We start from the raw sequence: 18,970 nt of genomic DNA on the forward strand, positions 1-18,970 counted from the left end.
CGGAGGGAGCGGAACGTGAGAAGTGCAAGCAAGAGCTACTTTGTGTTTGTCCACTGTGACCTTCAAAGTGTTAATAAGGGATAAGAATAAGGGATGAAACATAATAAATTGGCTTTGGGGGGCTAAGAAAACTCCAAATTAAGATGAGATGGTGATGGGCATTGATTTGTAAGGATGTTCTGGTGGCTCAGTTGGTGAAGGTGCTTTTATGTTTTTGCAGGGTTGCACAGTGAAATTAAGATGTAGCCTCTTAACGCTATGCACACCTAGAACATATATCCAAATATTTAAATCAGAATAAAATAACAAAACAATATAGACAGGTACTGTACATATACTTATATACATATGAAGCTATACTAACTGCTAACTATCTGTAGTAGTTTATGGGAATAATGAAATGCTATAGTGAGTGAGGCAGACAAAAGATCGGAGGACAGACTGAAGATTAGGTGTGAAACGTTTCCACTGCAGGTCAAACCATGTTTGTGTTTCAGGTAAGGAGGATCTGCTGTCCCAGAAGGACTACGAGTCAGCCTCTCTGATGGAGATCAGAGCCCTGATGAGGAAGCACGAGGCGTTCGAGAGCGACCTTGCCGCTCACCAGGACAGAGTGGAACAGATCGCTGCCATCGCTCAGGAGCTTAAGTAAGTGAGAAAGAGAGGCTTGGAAGAGGTGTGGGAAAAGGGTGGTAAGGAGAAATCGCAGGGAATGAGGAATAAGATTAGAGATTATGTTAGATTAAGGGTCTTATTTGGAAACTGCAGGAGGGACAGAAGAGGAGAAAGAGAGGGACTGAAGTCTTTTACGACTCCTAATGGCCGTGACATGTTGAGAGCTGACGAGGGTGTGAGTGCAGTGAAGAACAAAAGACGCAACAGATGAGTGGAAAGCATTTCAATGAGAGGAATAAAAAGATGAAAGGATGGTTCATGAAAGAGCAGAAACCTCTGATCTCACTATTTCCTTATTCCTCACCACTCCTCAGGGCCTTTTTCCCCCCACAGATAGTTTTGAGATGATCTCTTTGATGCTATATACGGTCTAATATGAGCTGAATATGTATGCTTGCCACCCATAATTTATCATTCAGTACTTCAAAAGGAGATATTAAATACTCGAAAGCAAAATGTTCTGCGATGACCCCTCAAAATACAAAATTAAAAAAAATCAATGGCATTTAATATTCTAATGTAGGTTCCAGATATTTGAGAAGAACCTGAGTATAACTTTAAACGGCAGCAGCTGATCTGCGTCTTCATACAGTGACACAGAAGGAATTTTGTTTGTAAACCAGCAGTAAATTTCCTCAACTTTGACAATTTCACTTTTGTATTACCAGTGAGCTGGACTATCACGATGCTGCCACAGTGAACGCCCGCTGCCAGGGCATCTGCGACCAGTGGGACAACCTGGGTACCCTCACCCAGAAGAGGAGGGACGCACTGGAGGTGAAACCCTTTAAAAGCCTTATGGCAGTGTGGTAGTTCAGGTTACTGTAGAAAATGGGTTCTTCATATATCATGAGTTCAAACTCTCTTTGCATCTGTAGCGTGTGGAGAAGCTGTGGGAGACTATTGACCAGCTGTACCTGGAGTTTGCCAAGAGGGCGGCGCCCTTCAACAACTGGATGGACGGAGCCATGGAGGACCTGCAGGACATGTTCATTGTCCACAGCATTGAGGAGATCCAGGTACAGCCAGCGTCACGCATGCAAGACACCACAGACTCGATATATATTTAATGTTGTTTCAGTATGTTTGTCTTCATTTTATTGCCCTTCTACACATTAATACAAATCAATGGTATAGTCATCACAATCTGCACTGCAAAACATAGATTTTTGTTGTTGAACAACACTTGCATGCTGCATAAATCCATATAATCTCCCACTTTTCTCCGAATTGACAGTTTGCCTGAATAAATGTGAATTGTGTCCTGGAAAGAAAAAAAATAGGCTAAGGAAACACAGTTCTCTACTCAAACCTGTATGTAGGAGATAGGAATCTCTCAGTCTGTAATAAAGAGGAAAGCATAAGCAGCATAAGACTTAGGAGGTCAGTCAGCTGACCAGACAGACTTTTCTGTGTTTTCAAAAGAAAGAAACACAAATAAAATGTATTGGGGAAGTTTTGGGTCACCAAAATTAAATTCCATAAATGCTGGTCACCAAACATCTCAAGCTAATCTCATTAAAACTCTAACGCTGTGTTCTCCTTTAGAGTCTGATCACCGCTCACGACCAGTTCAAGGCCACTCTGCCCGAAGCCGACAAGGAGCGCATGGCCACCATGGGCATCCACAACGAGATCCTGAAGATCGCCCAGACCTACGGCATCAAGCTCTCCGGAGTCAACCCTTACACCACCCTCTCCCCCCAGGACATCAGCACTAAGTGGGACACTGTGAGTCAAATAAACACACCCAAGAATCAACATCGTGGAGGAACACGGGAAATTAACTGATAACATTATTGTAGATAGTTTATACAAAACTAAGCAGTCCGTGTCTATTTCTGGTTTGTGTAATTTGACGTTGTGTAAACAGGAAATGTCAGCCTAACTCACACTCTGTGCTCTGCATTTGGTCAGCTGGCTAATAATAAGTACAACGCATACAGAGCGACAGGTCAGAAATAGTTCAGTACATGTAGGTTAGAGTGACACTGAGTTCTGCTGGCTGCAAGCTCTCAGGCCAAATCGAAATAACTGCAGAACACAATCTGTCAGATGTGTGTTAAGACTGCACTGTGGGAAGCATGAAATAACTAAAGCTGGACTGGAACAACTATTTATAATTTGCAAACATCATGAAATCTCTATGGCGAAAACTAAATTCAGTCTGATGCTGATATTCAGGCGTCCATTAACTGTAAATTGTGGCTAAAATATCAAAGTTAGAAATGGGTTTAAATGTAACGATGCAGCAGGAAGAAAAGCAGCACATTGTTGATCACACTAATTAACTAACAGAGCTGTCATATACATGTGAATGTCATCTATCCACCCGCAGGTGAAGCACCTTGTTCCCCTCAGAGACCAAATGCTCCAGGAGGAGGTGGCCAGACAGCAGGCCAACGAGAGACTGAGGCGCCAGTTCGCTGCCCAGGCCAACATCATCGGACCCTGGATTCAAACCAAGATGGAGGTACAGCGCTACTGCAACACTACACCAGACTGTCAGAGGTAGAAAAGGAAACTGCACTTGAACTACTCTCCCTCTGCAGCTGCCAACGTACAATAAAGGCAAAATTTGGGACACTGGAGCTTGAAGAATATTGGCAACTTTTGACATTTTATTGATTGTTGTGGTGAAATAATAGCAATAGAGTATGAAAAGGCAATAAAACATGAGGCAAAATAAAAAAAAATGCAATACAGTAAAATATACACAGTCTTCAGATGATGTAATGAGAATTTATAGTTACTTGGATGTCATTAACTTTTAGCTCCTGCTCACAGAGACCAGTCATTGTTGAGAAAGTAATGAGCCGGACATTACATAAAGCTGAATCTATGTAAACATCCACCAAATGAAACCAAGTTTTCACAGACTTCATCTCAGGACTTTGGTTCACTCAAACGCTCTCATTCCTGCAGGAGATCAGCCACGTGTCTGTGGACATCGCCGGCTCCCTGGAGGAACAGATGAACAGCCTGAAGCAGTACGAGCAGAACATCATCAACTACAAATCCAACATCGACAAGCTGGAGGGAGACCACCAGCTCAGCCAGGAGTCCCTCATCTTCGACAACAAGCACACCAACTACACCATGGAGGTACAGTGGACTTCACCGCAGCCACGACCATCTGCCGAGCCTCCGCCTCTCATTCCTTTGTTTAAAGCTTATTTTCTCCGCCTCTGCAGCACGTCCGCGTGGGCTGGGAACAGCTGCTCACCACCATCGCCAGAACCATCAACGAGGTGGAGAACCAGATCCTGACCCGCGACGCCAAGGGCATCAGCCAGGAGCAGCTCAACGAGTTCAGGGCCTCCTTCAACCACTTCGACAGGGTGAGGCGTTCACTGACCTTGAAAAGGAATCTCTAACTCTCCTGGCCCTGGATGTAGGAGCTGCAGGGATCTTGTCACTCTATATCTCAACTGTTTGTTTCAATATTTAAAACAAAACTGTCTTTCCTTCGCAGAAGAGAAATGGCATGATGGACCCGGACGACTTCCGTGCCTGCCTCATCTCCATGGGTTACGATCTGGTTAGTGCAGCACGAACACTATCAGGAGAAAATGGCTCCACTATTGAGTGAAACTTGTTAAAACCAATATTAGCTTCAGAGATCAGAGCTTTAATTCAGTTCACTCATAAAAATGTGAAGACCAACTCATCTTATGCACTCACACAATCTTTTCTGTCTGACAGGGTGAGGTGGAGTTTGCTCGCATCATGACTCTGGTGGACCCCAACAACACAGGCGTGGTGACCTTCCAGGCCTTCATCGACTTCATGACCCGCGAGACCGCCGAGACCGACACCGCAGAACAGGTCATGGCCTCCTTCAAGATTCTGGCCTCAGACAAGGTAAGCACACGAATGTTCGCTCGACAGCTAAAAGGTACCAAACGTCACCGCCAGAGCCAGAAACAGGAGTTTTACACGACACGTATTTTAGCCAGAGAAGAAGAAAAACTTTTGTGGTAACTGACATTACCACAACAAAGTCCAGTTCTGTGAGCGGATCAGACAAACGTGCTTTCCCAGGAGAACGTTGGCCACATATACATGTAACTGGGATTTCAATCGTCTTTTTCTATACAGAAAGGCATCAAACGGGGAAAGTAAAAGTGACAGAGAGGCTGAATAAAAGGGGGCAGAGCAGAGATTTTTTTTTTTTTTTTTTTTTTTTTTGCACAATTAACATTCAGCTTTGATCTGCTCCTCTGAAGTTAGTCAGCAGGCTAAATTAGGCCGAAAGTTCAAAAACGAGCCAAACTTCCCTTTAAATCTGGATTATTAACAGTAACGCCGTCACACTTGGACACAAATCACAGCCTGCCTCTTCTCCGTCCTGCAGAATTACATCACAGTGGAGGAGCTGCGCAGGGAGCTGCCGCCCGAGCAGGCCGAGTACTGCATCAGCCGCATGACCAGGTACATCGGAGCCGACTGCCCCTCCGGCGCCCTGGACTACATCTCCTTCTCCAGCGCCCTCTACGGAGAGAGCGACTTATAAACCGCTCCTCTTCCTCTCCTCCTCCCATCCCTTCTTCCCAGCTCCCGCTGTTCCTCCTCTGTGGAGAGAGCGATTCAAACCCCTTCCACTGTCCTCCTATATTCTTTGTTCTTATCATTTTTTCCTCTTTCAAATCTTTCTTCCCCCTTCTCCCCAACTCCTCCCATCCCAGAAGCACTGCCCAGAGAGGGTGAGAGTAGAAGACTTTGCTCAGAAATCGCAGACGCTATGTTTGGACTGGTCAGCTTGTCCCTCGTTTCTGTCAGAGTGCCTTAAAAACCAGGAACGTGCCGGGTATTGCACTGAACATATGTAAGCAGCATACATATTAACATACCTGCCTTTAGGAGGCGACAAACCGACGGAGCTAACGAGGGAGGGAAAAAGTTCTTTTGAGCAAAGCCTCCTGCTCTCCTCCTCTCTCTCAGATGACATATTTTTTTTGTAGAAGGGTAATTAAAGAAGAAAACGTGATAAAAATGCTGGTTGGTCAGTTGGTTGTGTATTTGTGCAGATGCATGCTATGTTGAAGTTTAGAAACGCTGTCTTTGTGAGTCTCTGACTCTTAAATCATACAACAAAACAACCCGAACGGCATCGTTAGGAGCCTGTTTCCAGTCAGCAGAGGGGCAGAGCCAGTCAGGTGCTACAATGTTACGAAGCCAGTCTCACTCTGTTGAAAACTAAACACACCAGCACTGTGAAACCTGAAGATCTTAAAGCCATAAGCTCAGGAAGAAACGGAGGGTGAATGGAAGCACTTAAACTTTGAAGCACTGAATATTAAGAAGAAGACAGCAGGCAGAGAGAGCAACTCAGAGCAAAGCACTGTGGGTAAATATAGACGAAGACAGGGCCATGGCTGGACTTAAGAACGAAGACGGAAAGACTTATGGCCAGAGAGAACGATCCCACGCACCTCTCTCCGAAATTTAACAGCGCATCCAAAAACCCGAATTTTGTCTCGTCGTGGAGGAGGGACAGACAGAGAGAGGTGCCGAGCAGTGAGGGACAACAGGGCATCAGGAAAGTTGTGGACAAAAGAATCGATACTGTACGTGGGACCATAGCAGGCCTATGTCAGCGAGGAAGCAAATAGGGTTTTGGTCCCATTGACATAATCAGTGCGAGTCGACTCCTCCCTGCGCATGATGACGACGTTTTCTATTTCATCTGTGCTCCGTTCTCCTCCTCCATCCATTCTGTCCATCACCACCGATGCCACAAACACTCACGTTCACACAGTTGAATTTTAAAAGCCACGACTTGGAATAAAAAAGGAAAATTCTATTACTAAACAACAGTTGTTTGTGTTTTTTTTAATTGCTTTAGTACTAGACAAAAAATGACCTGCATTTCTTTCTCTAGCACACAAGTAGGAATAATTGTTCTATGGATTTCACTGCAAATCGATAAATTCAGGATTTTTTTTCATCTCTTTGGTTGAATCTAAGCCGTAAAGACTCCAAACAGTCCGACCTTTAAGCTCCGAGCCGAGGTCACATGTCGGGGTCGCAGCAAAGGTGGGACGGGAAGCTCAGGCCTCTCTCCCGGGCGTAGGGCATCCAGCGCTCCTCGTCCCCCGGGTGCGTCAGATACCTGCAGCCCATCCTCTGCTCGAACTCCCTGAGGTCGCACCACAGCTGGAAGTCCTGCAGGAGGGAGGGTGAAGAGGGAGTGGAATGGATGCATGTGTGTCAAAAATAATCCCTCCAAGGTTAACTAGCCTACTTTAGCATCATTAGATCCTGTTTAAATGAGTCAAAAGTTTGTTTCTAATGTAAATGAGTTAGTTCAGACCTCTTGACACCACCTTATGTCACATGTACAACTCTGAAGTTATTTATAAGGAAAATTAATCTTATGACATAAAATCCTCATCTTTATACTTCACACACGAATTACAAACAACTGCATTCTGACTATTTCTATAAGCTTCAGAACACAATATTCAAAGTATGACTGCAAAAACTAAATGTCTCTTTATAAACATCATTTCTGAGACCAGATCTTCAACACAACCATTTTACAGTCCTGCCAGCATCAGACTGTAAACAGGTGTGATGTCTCTGACCTGCAGCCAGGGGTGTCCCAGCGCTTTGCCCACACTGAACCTCCGTCTGACCGACACCTGCAGCAGGTTGTTGATGAGACTCACGGCTGGAGGGGAGAAGAGACGGAGAGAGAGAGCGATGAGACGCAGACTGTCTTAAAAGTGGTCCAGTGGAGCCACCCAGTGGCCAACTGGGGAGCAGTCTGTTGGGTTTGAATCCAAAAACTCAACGTGCAGCCGAACATGGTTCAATTTCACTAAGTGTCAAGATTATATAGCTTCAGTGAAGAGCTGCAACAAGCTGCTAAAGAAACGTGTGATTCCGTCCAGTCGTGTGTAATAAGATGTTTTAACCTTAAAGGGAAAATTCAAGCAAATGGAAGTTGCCAGCAGCTACTGTATGTAACTCTCCTTGATGATGCATTCAGGGACAGTTTGACATCTGATTACCTTGCATTCATTCAGCAATAATAAACATGATCCACGACACAATCATCATCATATAGTCTTGCATTAAATAGGTTCGATACTGACGTGAGAATCTCGTGTATCAAAGTGTCCTTGAATGCACCGACAGGAAAGACAAATCGTGCTCACCCTCCAGTGAGATGGAGGCCCAGGGCTGTCGGGGGTACATGAAGGCAGCGTTGGTGATCTGCTGTCTGATGTCCTCGTCCTCGTTGAAGGGGAACGTGCCGCTCAGGCTCACGTACATGATGACGCCCACCGACCACATGTCCAGGGAGCGGTTGTAGCCGCTGCTGCTGATCACCTCCGGCGCCAGGTAGGCAGGCGTGCCCACGACCGAGCGTCGGAAAGACTTCTCGCCGATGATGCGGGCGAAGCCGAAGTCGCACAGCTTCACCTACAACACAGGCGCAGGGTGGATTTAATGTGCCCGATGCTGTGAATTAAAACAGCGTATAAAAACAAGAGTCCCACCTGTGGGAAGGGGTCTGCAGAGGCCAGCAGCACGTTCTCAGGTTTCAGGTCACAGTGAGCGATGTGTTTGAAGTGCAGGTACCGCAGAGCCTCGAGGATCTGCAACACACACGCACACACACGCACACACGGCAAAAACATAGGAACAACTGGTCACAGTGCAATAATTCAAGTGGAACATCACATCACACCACCAAGACCTTAACCAGCAATAAATTCCATCTGCACAGACACATTTTGCAGCCTGTGCATATCACTGATTTTCAGATATACTACAGCCTTCATCTGTAGAGCCTCACACACACACACACACACACACACACACACACACACTGACCCTAGGTTATTGTTATTATGATTCCCGTCCCACAGGACTCCTGAAATAATGGCAGCTTCTACTTTTGTGCACATTTTGTTCTGAATAAAATTTCAGTCTTTGGTTGAAATCTATAAAGACATGAAAATGAGAACCGGACTCAAAAAAGGGCTTTAACTGGGACAAGAACAAAATCTGTCTACAAATCTTCTAAAAGCACCCAAAGATGAAGCTTTAAAACCGTCTTCACGTCTGTTTGATGAAAGACACACATTTCCTCCTCTTCTGGTTCAAAGTCTTTTAGGCTTGTCCGAATGTGCTCATGTCTGCGAGCTGTGACCGGTTTAACCAAAGAGTGATGATCTCTTCGCAGCTTGTTTTAGCTCAATAGTTTCCGAAAATTACAAATCTCCAGCATTTCACCCACAAAGGAAGACGTGTTTTTTCATGTTTTTCGCCTCGTCAACCATCTCAGTTTTATCTTTTGACCTCTTTGTGTGATCCTGGCCTCTACGGGCCGCTCTCATAAACAACAACATCAACTCCAGAGCGTTTCACGATGGGACAGCGGCGTTACCTGCGTGACCAGGAAGCGCGTGTTGCGTTCAGGGAGTCGGCCTATCTCGCTGGACAGAATCATCTCCAGCATGTCTCCATGGAGCCTCTCCATGACGACAAAGACGTGCTTCATCGTCTCGAACATCCCCTCCAGCAGAACTACACCGTGGTGGGACAGACTCTGCACAACACACACACACACACACACACATTAGAAGCCACAGAAAACAATCATGTTATGAATAAAAAGCTCACTAACATGCATCGGCACCTGCAAGATGGCCACTTCGTTCCTCAGCTGTCTCTCTTGTTTGGTGGGGAAGCGCGTCTTGTCGATGACTTTGATGGCGACTGGCCGACCCGACTTCCTGTGAGTACCTGAAAAATTAGAAAGAATAATAATAATCGCTTACATAGCTTTATTTAACGAGCCTCAATTTTAATCCAATTTTAAGCCAGTGATTTTTATTGACTCCAGTTTTCAGACATTTTGATGACGCTTTATTTTACCGGTCTAATTGTAAAACCATTTTCCTGTGATTAGCACCAAATTAGAGTCAGTCAATTAGCACACTTCTAATTAATTCAAATGAACTGCCTTCTAGAGAGTCATTTGGTTAGTGCGTATTACGTCAGCTAAATGTCAAATCTGTGTCCCGGGAAGCAAAAAAATTGAACAAAATCAACAAATAATTATCGTTCGGATGTGTTCAGAATGAGAAAACAAACTACTGTGTATTTAAACTTACAAAATTCTAACAAACAGCTTAAACTTTTCTCAGCTTTTCCTTTAATTAGTGCTGAATTACAGCTTTTTTTTCCCCAGGAAATGATTATTATTGTTAGTAAAGCAGTGGCCTGCAAAGTCCAGCATTAGCATTCTTAGCTGGCTCTTTGCTAAATATCAGGCTGTGATATTGTAATGATCTAACGATAAGGCTAAACTCACCTTTGTACACCACTCCAAACTGTCCCGAGCCCAGAACCTCATCTGTGAAGATCTGATACACCGAGCTGATGTCCTGAAACACACACACACACACACACAGACAGTGTACAACACACTGCAGAGGGATGCTAACCGTCTCTTCAGCTCACTGTATTGATCATGTATTCGGCAGTATGAGCCTTACCACGCTGTCCCTGCGTGAGTCTTGATCTGCAATCAGAACAGAAGAGACTCACTCGCACAGAGAGAAGATCATTGTGTGAAACATTAAATAAGATTGTTTAACAGGAGTTCACAGATATTCTCTGATTCATCTCGTCTGACTCATATTAAGAAGAGTTTTTGTTACATAACCCTGATTATTCTCCACCCGTGACATTAGAAAACCGCAGAAACAGAAACAGCTCACTCAGTCACACTTGGTGACATAATGAACATCTGCTGACGTGAATATCTGGGCTTCGTTTCCGGCTCACCCTCCTTCTCCTCGCCGTGTCCTCCGCTGCTGTGGACGGGCATCAGAGCCTGACGGACGGCGCCCTCCCAGGCCGGCCCGTCCTCCCCGGCCACCACGCAGTACACCAGCGAGGCCGTCACCACCTCGAAGGAGTGGGCGCTGTTGCTTGGCAACGGGGGCACGGAGAGCTGGGCGGGGCCTCGGACCCGCAGCACCTCGGACAGCGCGATCTCCTGTAGGAGAGGCGGAGGGGTGAGGAGGGTCTTATCGTACTCGCGGAAAGCTCGCCACAGGGGCGCCGCTCGTGAGTTCTACCTTGTAGTACTTGGTGCTGCTCTCGTTCTGGTACAGAGTGATGCTCTTCCAGTCCAAGACCCAGTAATGACGTTTCCTCTGAGAAAACAAACATCGCAAATCATTTCGAATCCGTGCACGGAGGAAGTAACAGCTTCGAACAAGTTCATCCCACAGGCTTCCCCTGGAACTTAAATCCACGTGGTTGACAGGGTTGACTCGACCAATGTGTGTGTGTGTGTGTGTGTGTGTGTGTGTGTATGAAATTAAATGCACATTCTAACCTGCAAAGACACACAAGGCTCAAAAATGATGTTTGAGATGTTCACAAAAAGCAGACACAACAAACAATGAAGCTCAGATAACAAAAACAGCAGCAACAGCGCTGGTATGTAACTAAGTACATTCACTCGAGCACTGCGCTGCACAAATACAGGTGCTTGTATTTTCTCTTTGCTTCTTCTCCAAATTTGGTGATCTTGAATTCGAATGTTTCTGATAAACTGAAGGATGAGGTGTTTCTTTATGAGTTGAGAAATTTCTCCTTCATGATGATAAGTAAGCAGAGCTGAACCTCTGTGTCTCACCAGTGTGTCGGTGTCGGTGTGATGCAGCAGCCATCCCTCTCTCAGGACTCCACCGGCTCTCCTCTTGGTGTGATGCACCGTCTGGACGAGCCTCATCAGAGGGATGTAGCTGCTGAAACACGGACTGACGGGGGGACGGACGACAGAGCACAACAGGACAGGAAAAAGGGGAGAAACAGGCTGATTCAGGGATAAAACTCACCGTGACGGTATCCTCTAGACGCCACTAGGGGGCAGTACAGCCCACAGCTCACTGACTGTGGTGATGAATTCAGTGATGGATGACAGGAAAGATGAGTGTGTGTTTTAGTGTGTGTGTAGGTGGCACTTGACAACAGCTGTGAGTCTGACATCATCAGGACATCATCTGTGCCGACAGGGTACCACCTTCTACACGGGATGACATCACCTGAATAAATCAACAACCCCTGACCTCATCGGCTCTCGCGGTGGCTCCGCGTCCTTGGCCTCGGTCACTGAGTCTCCGTCGGCGGCCATCTCGTCGTCAGAGACTTCTAGTGTTGTCGTGCTGGTGATCTCTGAATCATCGTCCTCGGGGTCCGGTGGGCGGCTGAGAGCCACTGCCGAGGATTCTGGGAAAGTGACATCATATACGAACAATACTAGAGCTGCAAGTGATATTCATCTACACATTTTCAGTTAACTGTTAAAAAATTACAAAAAATAGGGAAATATGCCAAAATGAGGTGTTGAAATTTCTCCATTTGTTCAACCAAGAGCCTAAAACCTGAATATATCAACTTTGTAATGACATAAAGACAGAGAGAAACTGCAAATATTCACATATGAGAAGCTGGAATGAGCAAATATTCTGAATTTTTTCTTCATAAATGACTTTAACAGTTGAAAATGTAAGTGTTCAAAAGTCCCCACTCGATACCAACAGTCACGTAAAATTAATGACAGGAAGAAGTCAGAATATCAGATTTCTCAGCTGACATCGATTGCCCTTCGTCATGCTCAAAATGCTAATGCTAGCATGCTAACATGCTGATGTGTAGCAGGCATTATATTAACCATGTTCACCGTCTTAGTTTAGCCTGTTAGCATGCTATCAATTGCTAATTAGCATTAAATGTGAAGTGCAGCTGAGGCTGATGGGACTGTTTTGAGGTATTTGGTCATAAACAAAAGCACTGAACAAATTCTGACCTGATGATGGCGCCACAGGAAAAGCCGTGTGATCAGCAAAGATTCATCCTCTAGGCACCATGAAATTCTGAATCTCATCATTTTCTGCTTCTGGGAATCTAAAATGAGTCCTGAATCTATCAAATATTCTTGAGGTGGAGGGTGACTCAGCCTTGACTCACCACAGGGTTATGGGAACATCAGAGCGGGGGCCTTTTTCAAAGGAGCATGATCTAACACAGCTACTGTACAAGGCCAGAATGCAAAACCAGGTCCTCCAGGGACTGCTGCTCACCTTCCCCGTTGATGCCTCTCTTCTCTCCTGGGCAGTCTCTGGGGACCAACGCCTCACAGCGCCGATGACAGTTAAACCTGCAGTCTGACGAAGGATCAGAGAGGAGAGGTGGCAGGCGGAAACACAGAAAGGATGCCGGCACTCATGACGGTGACAGAGGTGAGAAACTGACGGTGCCGGTGCTAAATGTGATTTAAAGTTCAGTTTTCTCAACTGAGCCTCTTAGGACTCAGTTTATGTCTCAGAACCTCTAATCCACACACAGCTCATCAAAGTCCAGATGCTGCTGGAACAGAGCGTCTAAGACAGAGCGGAGGAGAATGGTTTAATACTTTACGTAAGTCGCTCATGAAATCATGAAAAACACAAGCTGACTCTATGACAAACTCCATCTACTGAGGAAGACTGCTGGATGTGGTGAAAGCTCAGGAAAAAGTGCTGAACTATTCCTTTAAAGAACTGGATATTATGACGTATTGACTATTATCCATATATAGGACAACTCAGATGTGGTGCTAATATCAGCTGTTATATTCACCTGTACACATCTTCATAAGCAGAAACAGCTCAAAACTCAAGACTGATGCCTGAATAACTGAACTCAAACTCTCAGACCTGCAGCCCCCTCACCTGAGCACTGCAGCCCCCTCACCTGAGCACTGCAGCCCCCTCACCTGAGCACTGCAGCCCCTGTCTGAAGAGCCCTTTGAGCAGCCGGTGGCAGTACTGGCAGACGGTGGGTTTGGTGTAGCTGTGGATGTGGAAGGTGTGAGGGACCTGAGCCATGCTCCTGTCACCGTACCCGACTCCCAGCCACACCGGGGGCTCTGCCCAGGACGGGGGCCTGGACGAGGGCTTGGACATGCTGATCTGGCGAGGGACGGACGGGCGAGAGTCGTCAGTTTTGTGTAAATATGTGATCATTACTGTAATCTAGTTGTGAAAAAGACATAAACTGCTGTCAATCTACTTTCACGGCGGCTCCTCACCTCCTCCAGACTGCCTCCTGCCTGACTGGACAGGGAGTGCGCATGCGGCCGTCGGGGATGAAACAGGGAGAGGCTGGTGCTAACCTGACGCCGCGCTCGACGGCAGTTGTTGGGCAACTGCAAAGCACAACGTTTATGAAAGTCTAATCCACAACCTGAAGAGACGAGAGGTGGAGAGACAGGATTTAGTTAGTGTTTCTGAGAGGCTTCACGTTCTGTTCTGTCAATGGCTGCACGTGTAAAATACTGCAAACTTCACATCAGATGCTGGGGAATAAAACACACTTTTTGCACAGCACTTTCTCACGCTGTGGAAAACATTATGCACGACGCCATAAAGCGTCTTTACCTTCACACTTTAACCCCTGACGGACGAGACCCCACAGCATTTCCCCACAGTGGTGACAGAAGGTGGGAGTCCGGTATGACTGGACCACCAGCGAGTGTGGGTGGATCCTCATCTCAGTCACCGCCGCGGATTCTGAGTCAGATTAAATTAAAGAGATGGCGTGCAGATTACACCAGGCTCACATCTGTCCTCTGCCGGTAGATTCGCCACTAACAACATCTGCGTTTACACATTAGGTGAACAAATGTCAACCGTTTTGCAAGAACTCGATCGTCATAAAGGAGTTTAACGGAGTCAGCTTCATGGTGAGATTTAGCCGCTTGGTAATGCTTGTTCGCGTGAAGGAACACTGACTCTGCACCTCATGGATAACCTGACAGCCGGCGTGGATCTGAGCAATGTGTGAAATTGTAACAAGGTGCTCAAAGACCAAGAGAGCAAAACTATTCCAGCAACACAGGAAGTACTAAAAACAAATATTTAAGTAATCAGAGGCCTCTGATTTGTCTGCTTAAACGTTGGTATTTTTTAACCAGGACCCTGTTTTCCCATGTTTTTCTGTCGAAGTGACTAATGGAGAGAATAATTTTTGAAACTGGTCCAGTACTGAGCGAGAGGGCTTCAACGTAATGCCTACAGGCGTTTGTGCATCGTCAAAGTACATCCACTGAAAGTGTTCGTTTTTGCAACTGGCTGGCTCAGATTGTTGTTCCAAGTGTCTTCAACATTATGGAAAGGATCCCTACAGAGAGAGACCTTGTTATTAAAGAGCAAGATTTGTTTTTGTTTAACCAGGAACAGCCACTATATCGCTCTTGCCAAACCTACCAGACTCCATTTATAAAAACAGCCATTTTTATTATTGTTAAACACACTGATCCAATAATCAACCCCTACTCTGCTTTGTTCAAAATAATGAATTGTAATAATCACATACAATAATTAATTTACAGAGTTAGATGTAAAAATGATGTAAAAATATCAGGAGCAGAGTGAGAGAGAGAGAGAGAGATCGGACACCAGCAAGACAGCAGGGAAAAAACAGTGTAGAGCCAGAATATTTTCACATTTAACTCTGTGAATTAAGGGTTTATTTCAGCCAACCCAGAGTTGGTGGTGATTGTTGGAGCAGTGAAAGATGAACCAAGAAGGGTTTGGTGGGTTTAATTTAGTTTCTGTTGAGTTTGAATGAAGAGTGCTTTAAGATGATAAAATTACTGTTTCTGTAAATGGAGTCTGGTGACTTTGACGGGAGCGACAGAGTAGCTGTTTTTCTTTTTTCTGTTTTTCCATTTCATAATGTTGTCAAACATAATAACAATATGAGCCTGTTAGTAGCATAAATGGCACTTTCAGTGGCCCTGAAAGGTTAGATTGCAGCCCGTTCAGCAGCTGCCGGCTGCAGCGCTCTCGCTCAATACTGGACCAATTTCAAAAATTGTCGTCTCGATTATTCACTTAGAGACAAAAACATGTTTCTTTTTTAGTCTCATCTGTAAATCAAACAGTCATTAGATAACCGAAAGACAACCCGCAGCAAGCCAGCCTCCGCGCTGGAAGCTGCTGGCCTCTGACCTGCGATGATGACTTCGACGAGGTCTCCATCCTGCAGCCTGTCGTGGTCTGTCAGGCGCTGCAGCAGCTGCTCGGAGGCGGCCTGATGTCTGAACAGCAGAATCTTCTCCCCGACGCCCACCACGCTGCAGTCTGGAGCCTGAAGACGGAGACGGTCATAGGTTGAGTCTTCGTCCAGGAGGCAAGATTTTTGAAGCGCTGCTAGAACGCATCCACCAGCTGAGGTGAAGCTAATACACAGATCTATATATACACGAATACAGAAAATAACTATACTTATTTAGCTCTTTCAGTACTTTTTCCACATGTTGTAGTTTCTCTGATGGTAAAATTAAAGCCTTCATATAATACTGAGTAGCTTCTTCTTGACGTTATTAGTGTCATACTCATTCATACATCATGGAGGGACAGAAACAGACTTCTATAAAAGTCAAACAGCCTCTTTACCATTGCAAACACTGACCTAGTTATGCACTGAAAGCAGAAATAGGTCTTATGTGCTCAGTAGATCAGAGATCAAAGATGAACACAACCTACAATACTGCACACGGCGAAGAAAACCGCATCTTCAGTCTGCCAGCTGTCACCGGCCTCGGCTAAACTCAAGTGTGTGAGGCGCTAAAAATACTAAACTGCACCACAACATGCAGCACGGCTCAGATATGGTTGTGAAGATGCTATAGGTGATGAGCCGCAGGTGAGCAGAGACGGAGGGAGAGAGAGAAAAAGAATCGGTGCAAAGGACTCTGGGAGTATTACACAAACGTTATGTGCAAAGTTATAGAAAAGCATTAGCAAGTTGTTTGTCTGAGTTGGACGTAAGAGCTGAAGCTACTGGGTTTTGCACACACACGCGCACACACACGCGCACGTACGCACGCACGCACACGCACGCACACACACAAAAAAGATAAAAATGAAAAGTAACGCTGCTATGCTGTGCGTGTGTGCGTGTGTTTGACACAGGGGTGGAGAGGCTGTGGTTGGAAAGTTTGCTGTGCTCTTGTCGACCACACAGGCCCCGTAAATGAGGCAGCATGAAGGCCGGAGCAGCTGACTCTGAGACCAACACCTGCGATTCCTCCTTATTTAACCTCAACTACAGTTTCACTGCACCGCTAACCTACACGCTGCTAATTCAAATTATATTCTCAGCGAAGATTCAGCCGTTTTATCATCTAATTCTCTTCCCTGCAGCCCTTAAATATGCCATGAAGTTTAGTGATGGGAGGTCATGAAAGGGGCGGTTATAGAATACGTTTCTATGGGGGTCAATAAAATTCTCACATGGTTTAGATCTTTAGACACAGTCTGGCTGTGTCACACAGGCTCACATGTGACCTGCTTTAACAGGATAAAACACTGAATGAGATGTCTCAGTAAACGGGATACACTACAGCCAGAAACCGCCACAACATCCTTCAGACTACATCAGTAAACGATGCAGGAACGCCTGCTGGCTTCTCAAAAGCCACACGTTACATAGTAACCTACACAGTCCTCCGTCTAGCACAGGGTGACCTTTCAAAGTCCACTTCCTGACAGTTCTGTTCTGCTCGAAACATCAACTGAATAGTTTCCAAGTGGGACTGTGTTAAGGGTTAGAGCCGACTGTCATTCGCAGATGTGTGACACACGTCTTTTTCTAACCACTATTTATCACTAATGTTTTTTATCAGTAGATGTGCTGATTTAAAAACTGTCTAGTTTGTTTTGACCCAGCTATCTGCCGGATATTAGCAGTTCACGAAAGAGAGAAAAGGCTAACCTAAATGTTCCTATGACAAATTTACTACTGCACTTCTGTAAAGATGAGGGACTCACACGACATAAATAGTTTGTAAATGGTCAAAAATGATGCAGCAGACACTAAAACATCCCGACGTCTGATCCCCAGTGTCAATCCTACACTTCCCATAATGCAACTCTATGGCATCTTTCATTAGAGCTTCCCTGCCTCTTAAATGTCCACTTCTATCAAAGCCCACACCTCCGGTTTGTGATGTAAACTTCCTGCAGAAGATTTCGAAAGTCTGAAACCAAAGCTCAGTCATTTTTTTCAAACTTCTTATGAACAGCTCCTCCAAAGCGACAGGACAACAGTTTCCACAGGCTGGGTGTTTCTCCTCATGACGAGTAAACTGAACTTCATTTGTGAATTTGGTAAAATGCCCCTTTAAGTCTCCTCTGCTTCCTGCTCTACGGTGCAACGTCCTCAAACCGCTTCAGGGCAGCAGCGAGAGGTTTTGATTACCTTGCGCTCTATGATCTCTGCAGCCAGCCTCTTGGCATGGCGATAGCTCAGGTTGGCAGCAGGGACCTGAACCACCTCCCTGAACAGGCCGAGCTGGAACTGGACCAGAGCCGGCGCCGCGAGACTGGTGGGACTGGAGGGAGCCACTGTGGACATGGAGGAAGATCCTGCAGCGAGATGGGATTTAGTTTGTGGATTATTGCAGGCACAAAGACATTTGATGGACTATGACAGAGTTCTGATTAAAATAGACAAAAACCTGCTGAGGTTCAACGCAGAGAAAACTGATTTTCTTTTCAAAGCTAATCCTGGAGTCTCAAAATAAAGCACATCATGGACTGCTGCACATTTTAGTAGATATTTGCTTTTAAAAAAGCAGCTGCTGAGGATGTAATTTCTATTTTAGAAATAGTTAGGCAAATTTTTTCTAATATTCTGTTAAACCACAGTCAATATCTGTCTACAACAGAGTCTACACACTGCTGGAGCTTTTTTTTCCCCCCACTCTTGGGATCACCAGGATGAAATAGAAAGTCACACCTTCTTGTCTCTAAAAAGACAAACTTGTCATCAACTTATGTTTACTGATTGGTGGACAAAAATCAAAGGACAAATTCATATTCAGCATTATCAGGTTATCATTAAGCTTCGTAAAGATCTAAACAGTGTTTTTCAAAATCAAAACCCCGAATTAGCATCTTAGTACACTGAATGTGAGTAGCCTTACTTTCTAATCCTGGTTCATTGAAGCTCCGATCTGTCGCATCAATGGCAGGATCTCAACAGAGCGACAGCTGATCGGTCTGCGATCGTGTTGCCGATTCTCAGTGTGAACTCTCGTGGGCCTGGTTTCCTTTTTGTGGGGCGTCGCTGAGACAGGAAGTAACAGAGAGACTCACCTCTTTGACAGATGTGACAGTGCAACACACTGTTCACACCTCCTGCCCTGGCGGTGAAAGCACACACACACTTTCAAGTTGGTCAAAACCATCTCAGGAGATGAAAGTAT

General features: G+C 45.5%; 2 protein-coding genes across 2 annotated transcripts in view; one reads left to right on the forward strand and one right to left on the reverse strand.

Annotated features, from left to right (window-relative positions):
- Window positions 1-6,483, forward strand: part of actn3b (actinin alpha 3b) — a 32,132-nt gene extending 25,649 nt beyond the window's left edge. Inside the window, exons 12-21 of the mRNA XM_041965421.1 lie at window positions 498-648; window positions 1,344-1,452; window positions 1,554-1,694; window positions 2,224-2,406; window positions 3,014-3,148; window positions 3,601-3,780; window positions 3,870-4,016; window positions 4,151-4,216; window positions 4,381-4,539; window positions 5,033-6,483. Of these exons, the coding sequence (XP_041821355.1) occupies window positions 498-648; window positions 1,344-1,452; window positions 1,554-1,694; window positions 2,224-2,406; window positions 3,014-3,148; window positions 3,601-3,780; window positions 3,870-4,016; window positions 4,151-4,216; window positions 4,381-4,539; window positions 5,033-5,191 (1,430 nt within the window). The 3' untranslated portion in view covers window positions 5,192-6,483. The remainder of the gene's footprint in view (window positions 1-497; window positions 649-1,343; window positions 1,453-1,553; window positions 1,695-2,223; window positions 2,407-3,013; window positions 3,149-3,600; window positions 3,781-3,869; window positions 4,017-4,150; window positions 4,217-4,380; window positions 4,540-5,032) is intronic.
- prkd4 (protein kinase D4) lies at window positions 1,560-18,782 on the reverse strand. Its single transcript, XM_041965422.1, has 19 exons — window positions 18,689-18,782; window positions 17,962-18,128; window positions 15,708-15,846; window positions 14,133-14,264; window positions 13,784-13,938; window positions 13,469-13,664; window positions 12,795-12,878; window positions 11,781-11,940; window positions 11,348-11,471; window positions 10,782-10,859; window positions 10,486-10,699; window positions 10,194-10,219; window positions 10,010-10,082; window positions 9,332-9,438; window positions 9,080-9,241; window positions 8,187-8,285; window positions 7,842-8,109; window positions 7,266-7,351; window positions 1,560-6,843 (listed from the first exon to the last, which is right to left on the reverse strand). The coding sequence occupies exons 2-19, from the start codon at window positions 18,115-18,117 to the stop codon at window positions 6,691-6,693; spliced, it is 2,412 nt and encodes an 803-aa protein (XP_041821356.1). The 5' UTR covers window positions 18,118-18,128; window positions 18,689-18,782; the 3' UTR covers window positions 1,560-6,690.
- Window positions 18,783-18,970: the final 188 nt, after the last annotated feature.

Source organism: Chelmon rostratus, chromosome 23 (assembly GCF_017976325.1).
Source record: "Chelmon rostratus isolate fCheRos1 chromosome 23, fCheRos1.pri, whole genome shotgun sequence".
In the NCBI taxonomy this organism is placed as follows: domain Eukaryota; kingdom Metazoa; phylum Chordata; class Actinopteri; order Chaetodontiformes; family Chaetodontidae; genus Chelmon; species Chelmon rostratus.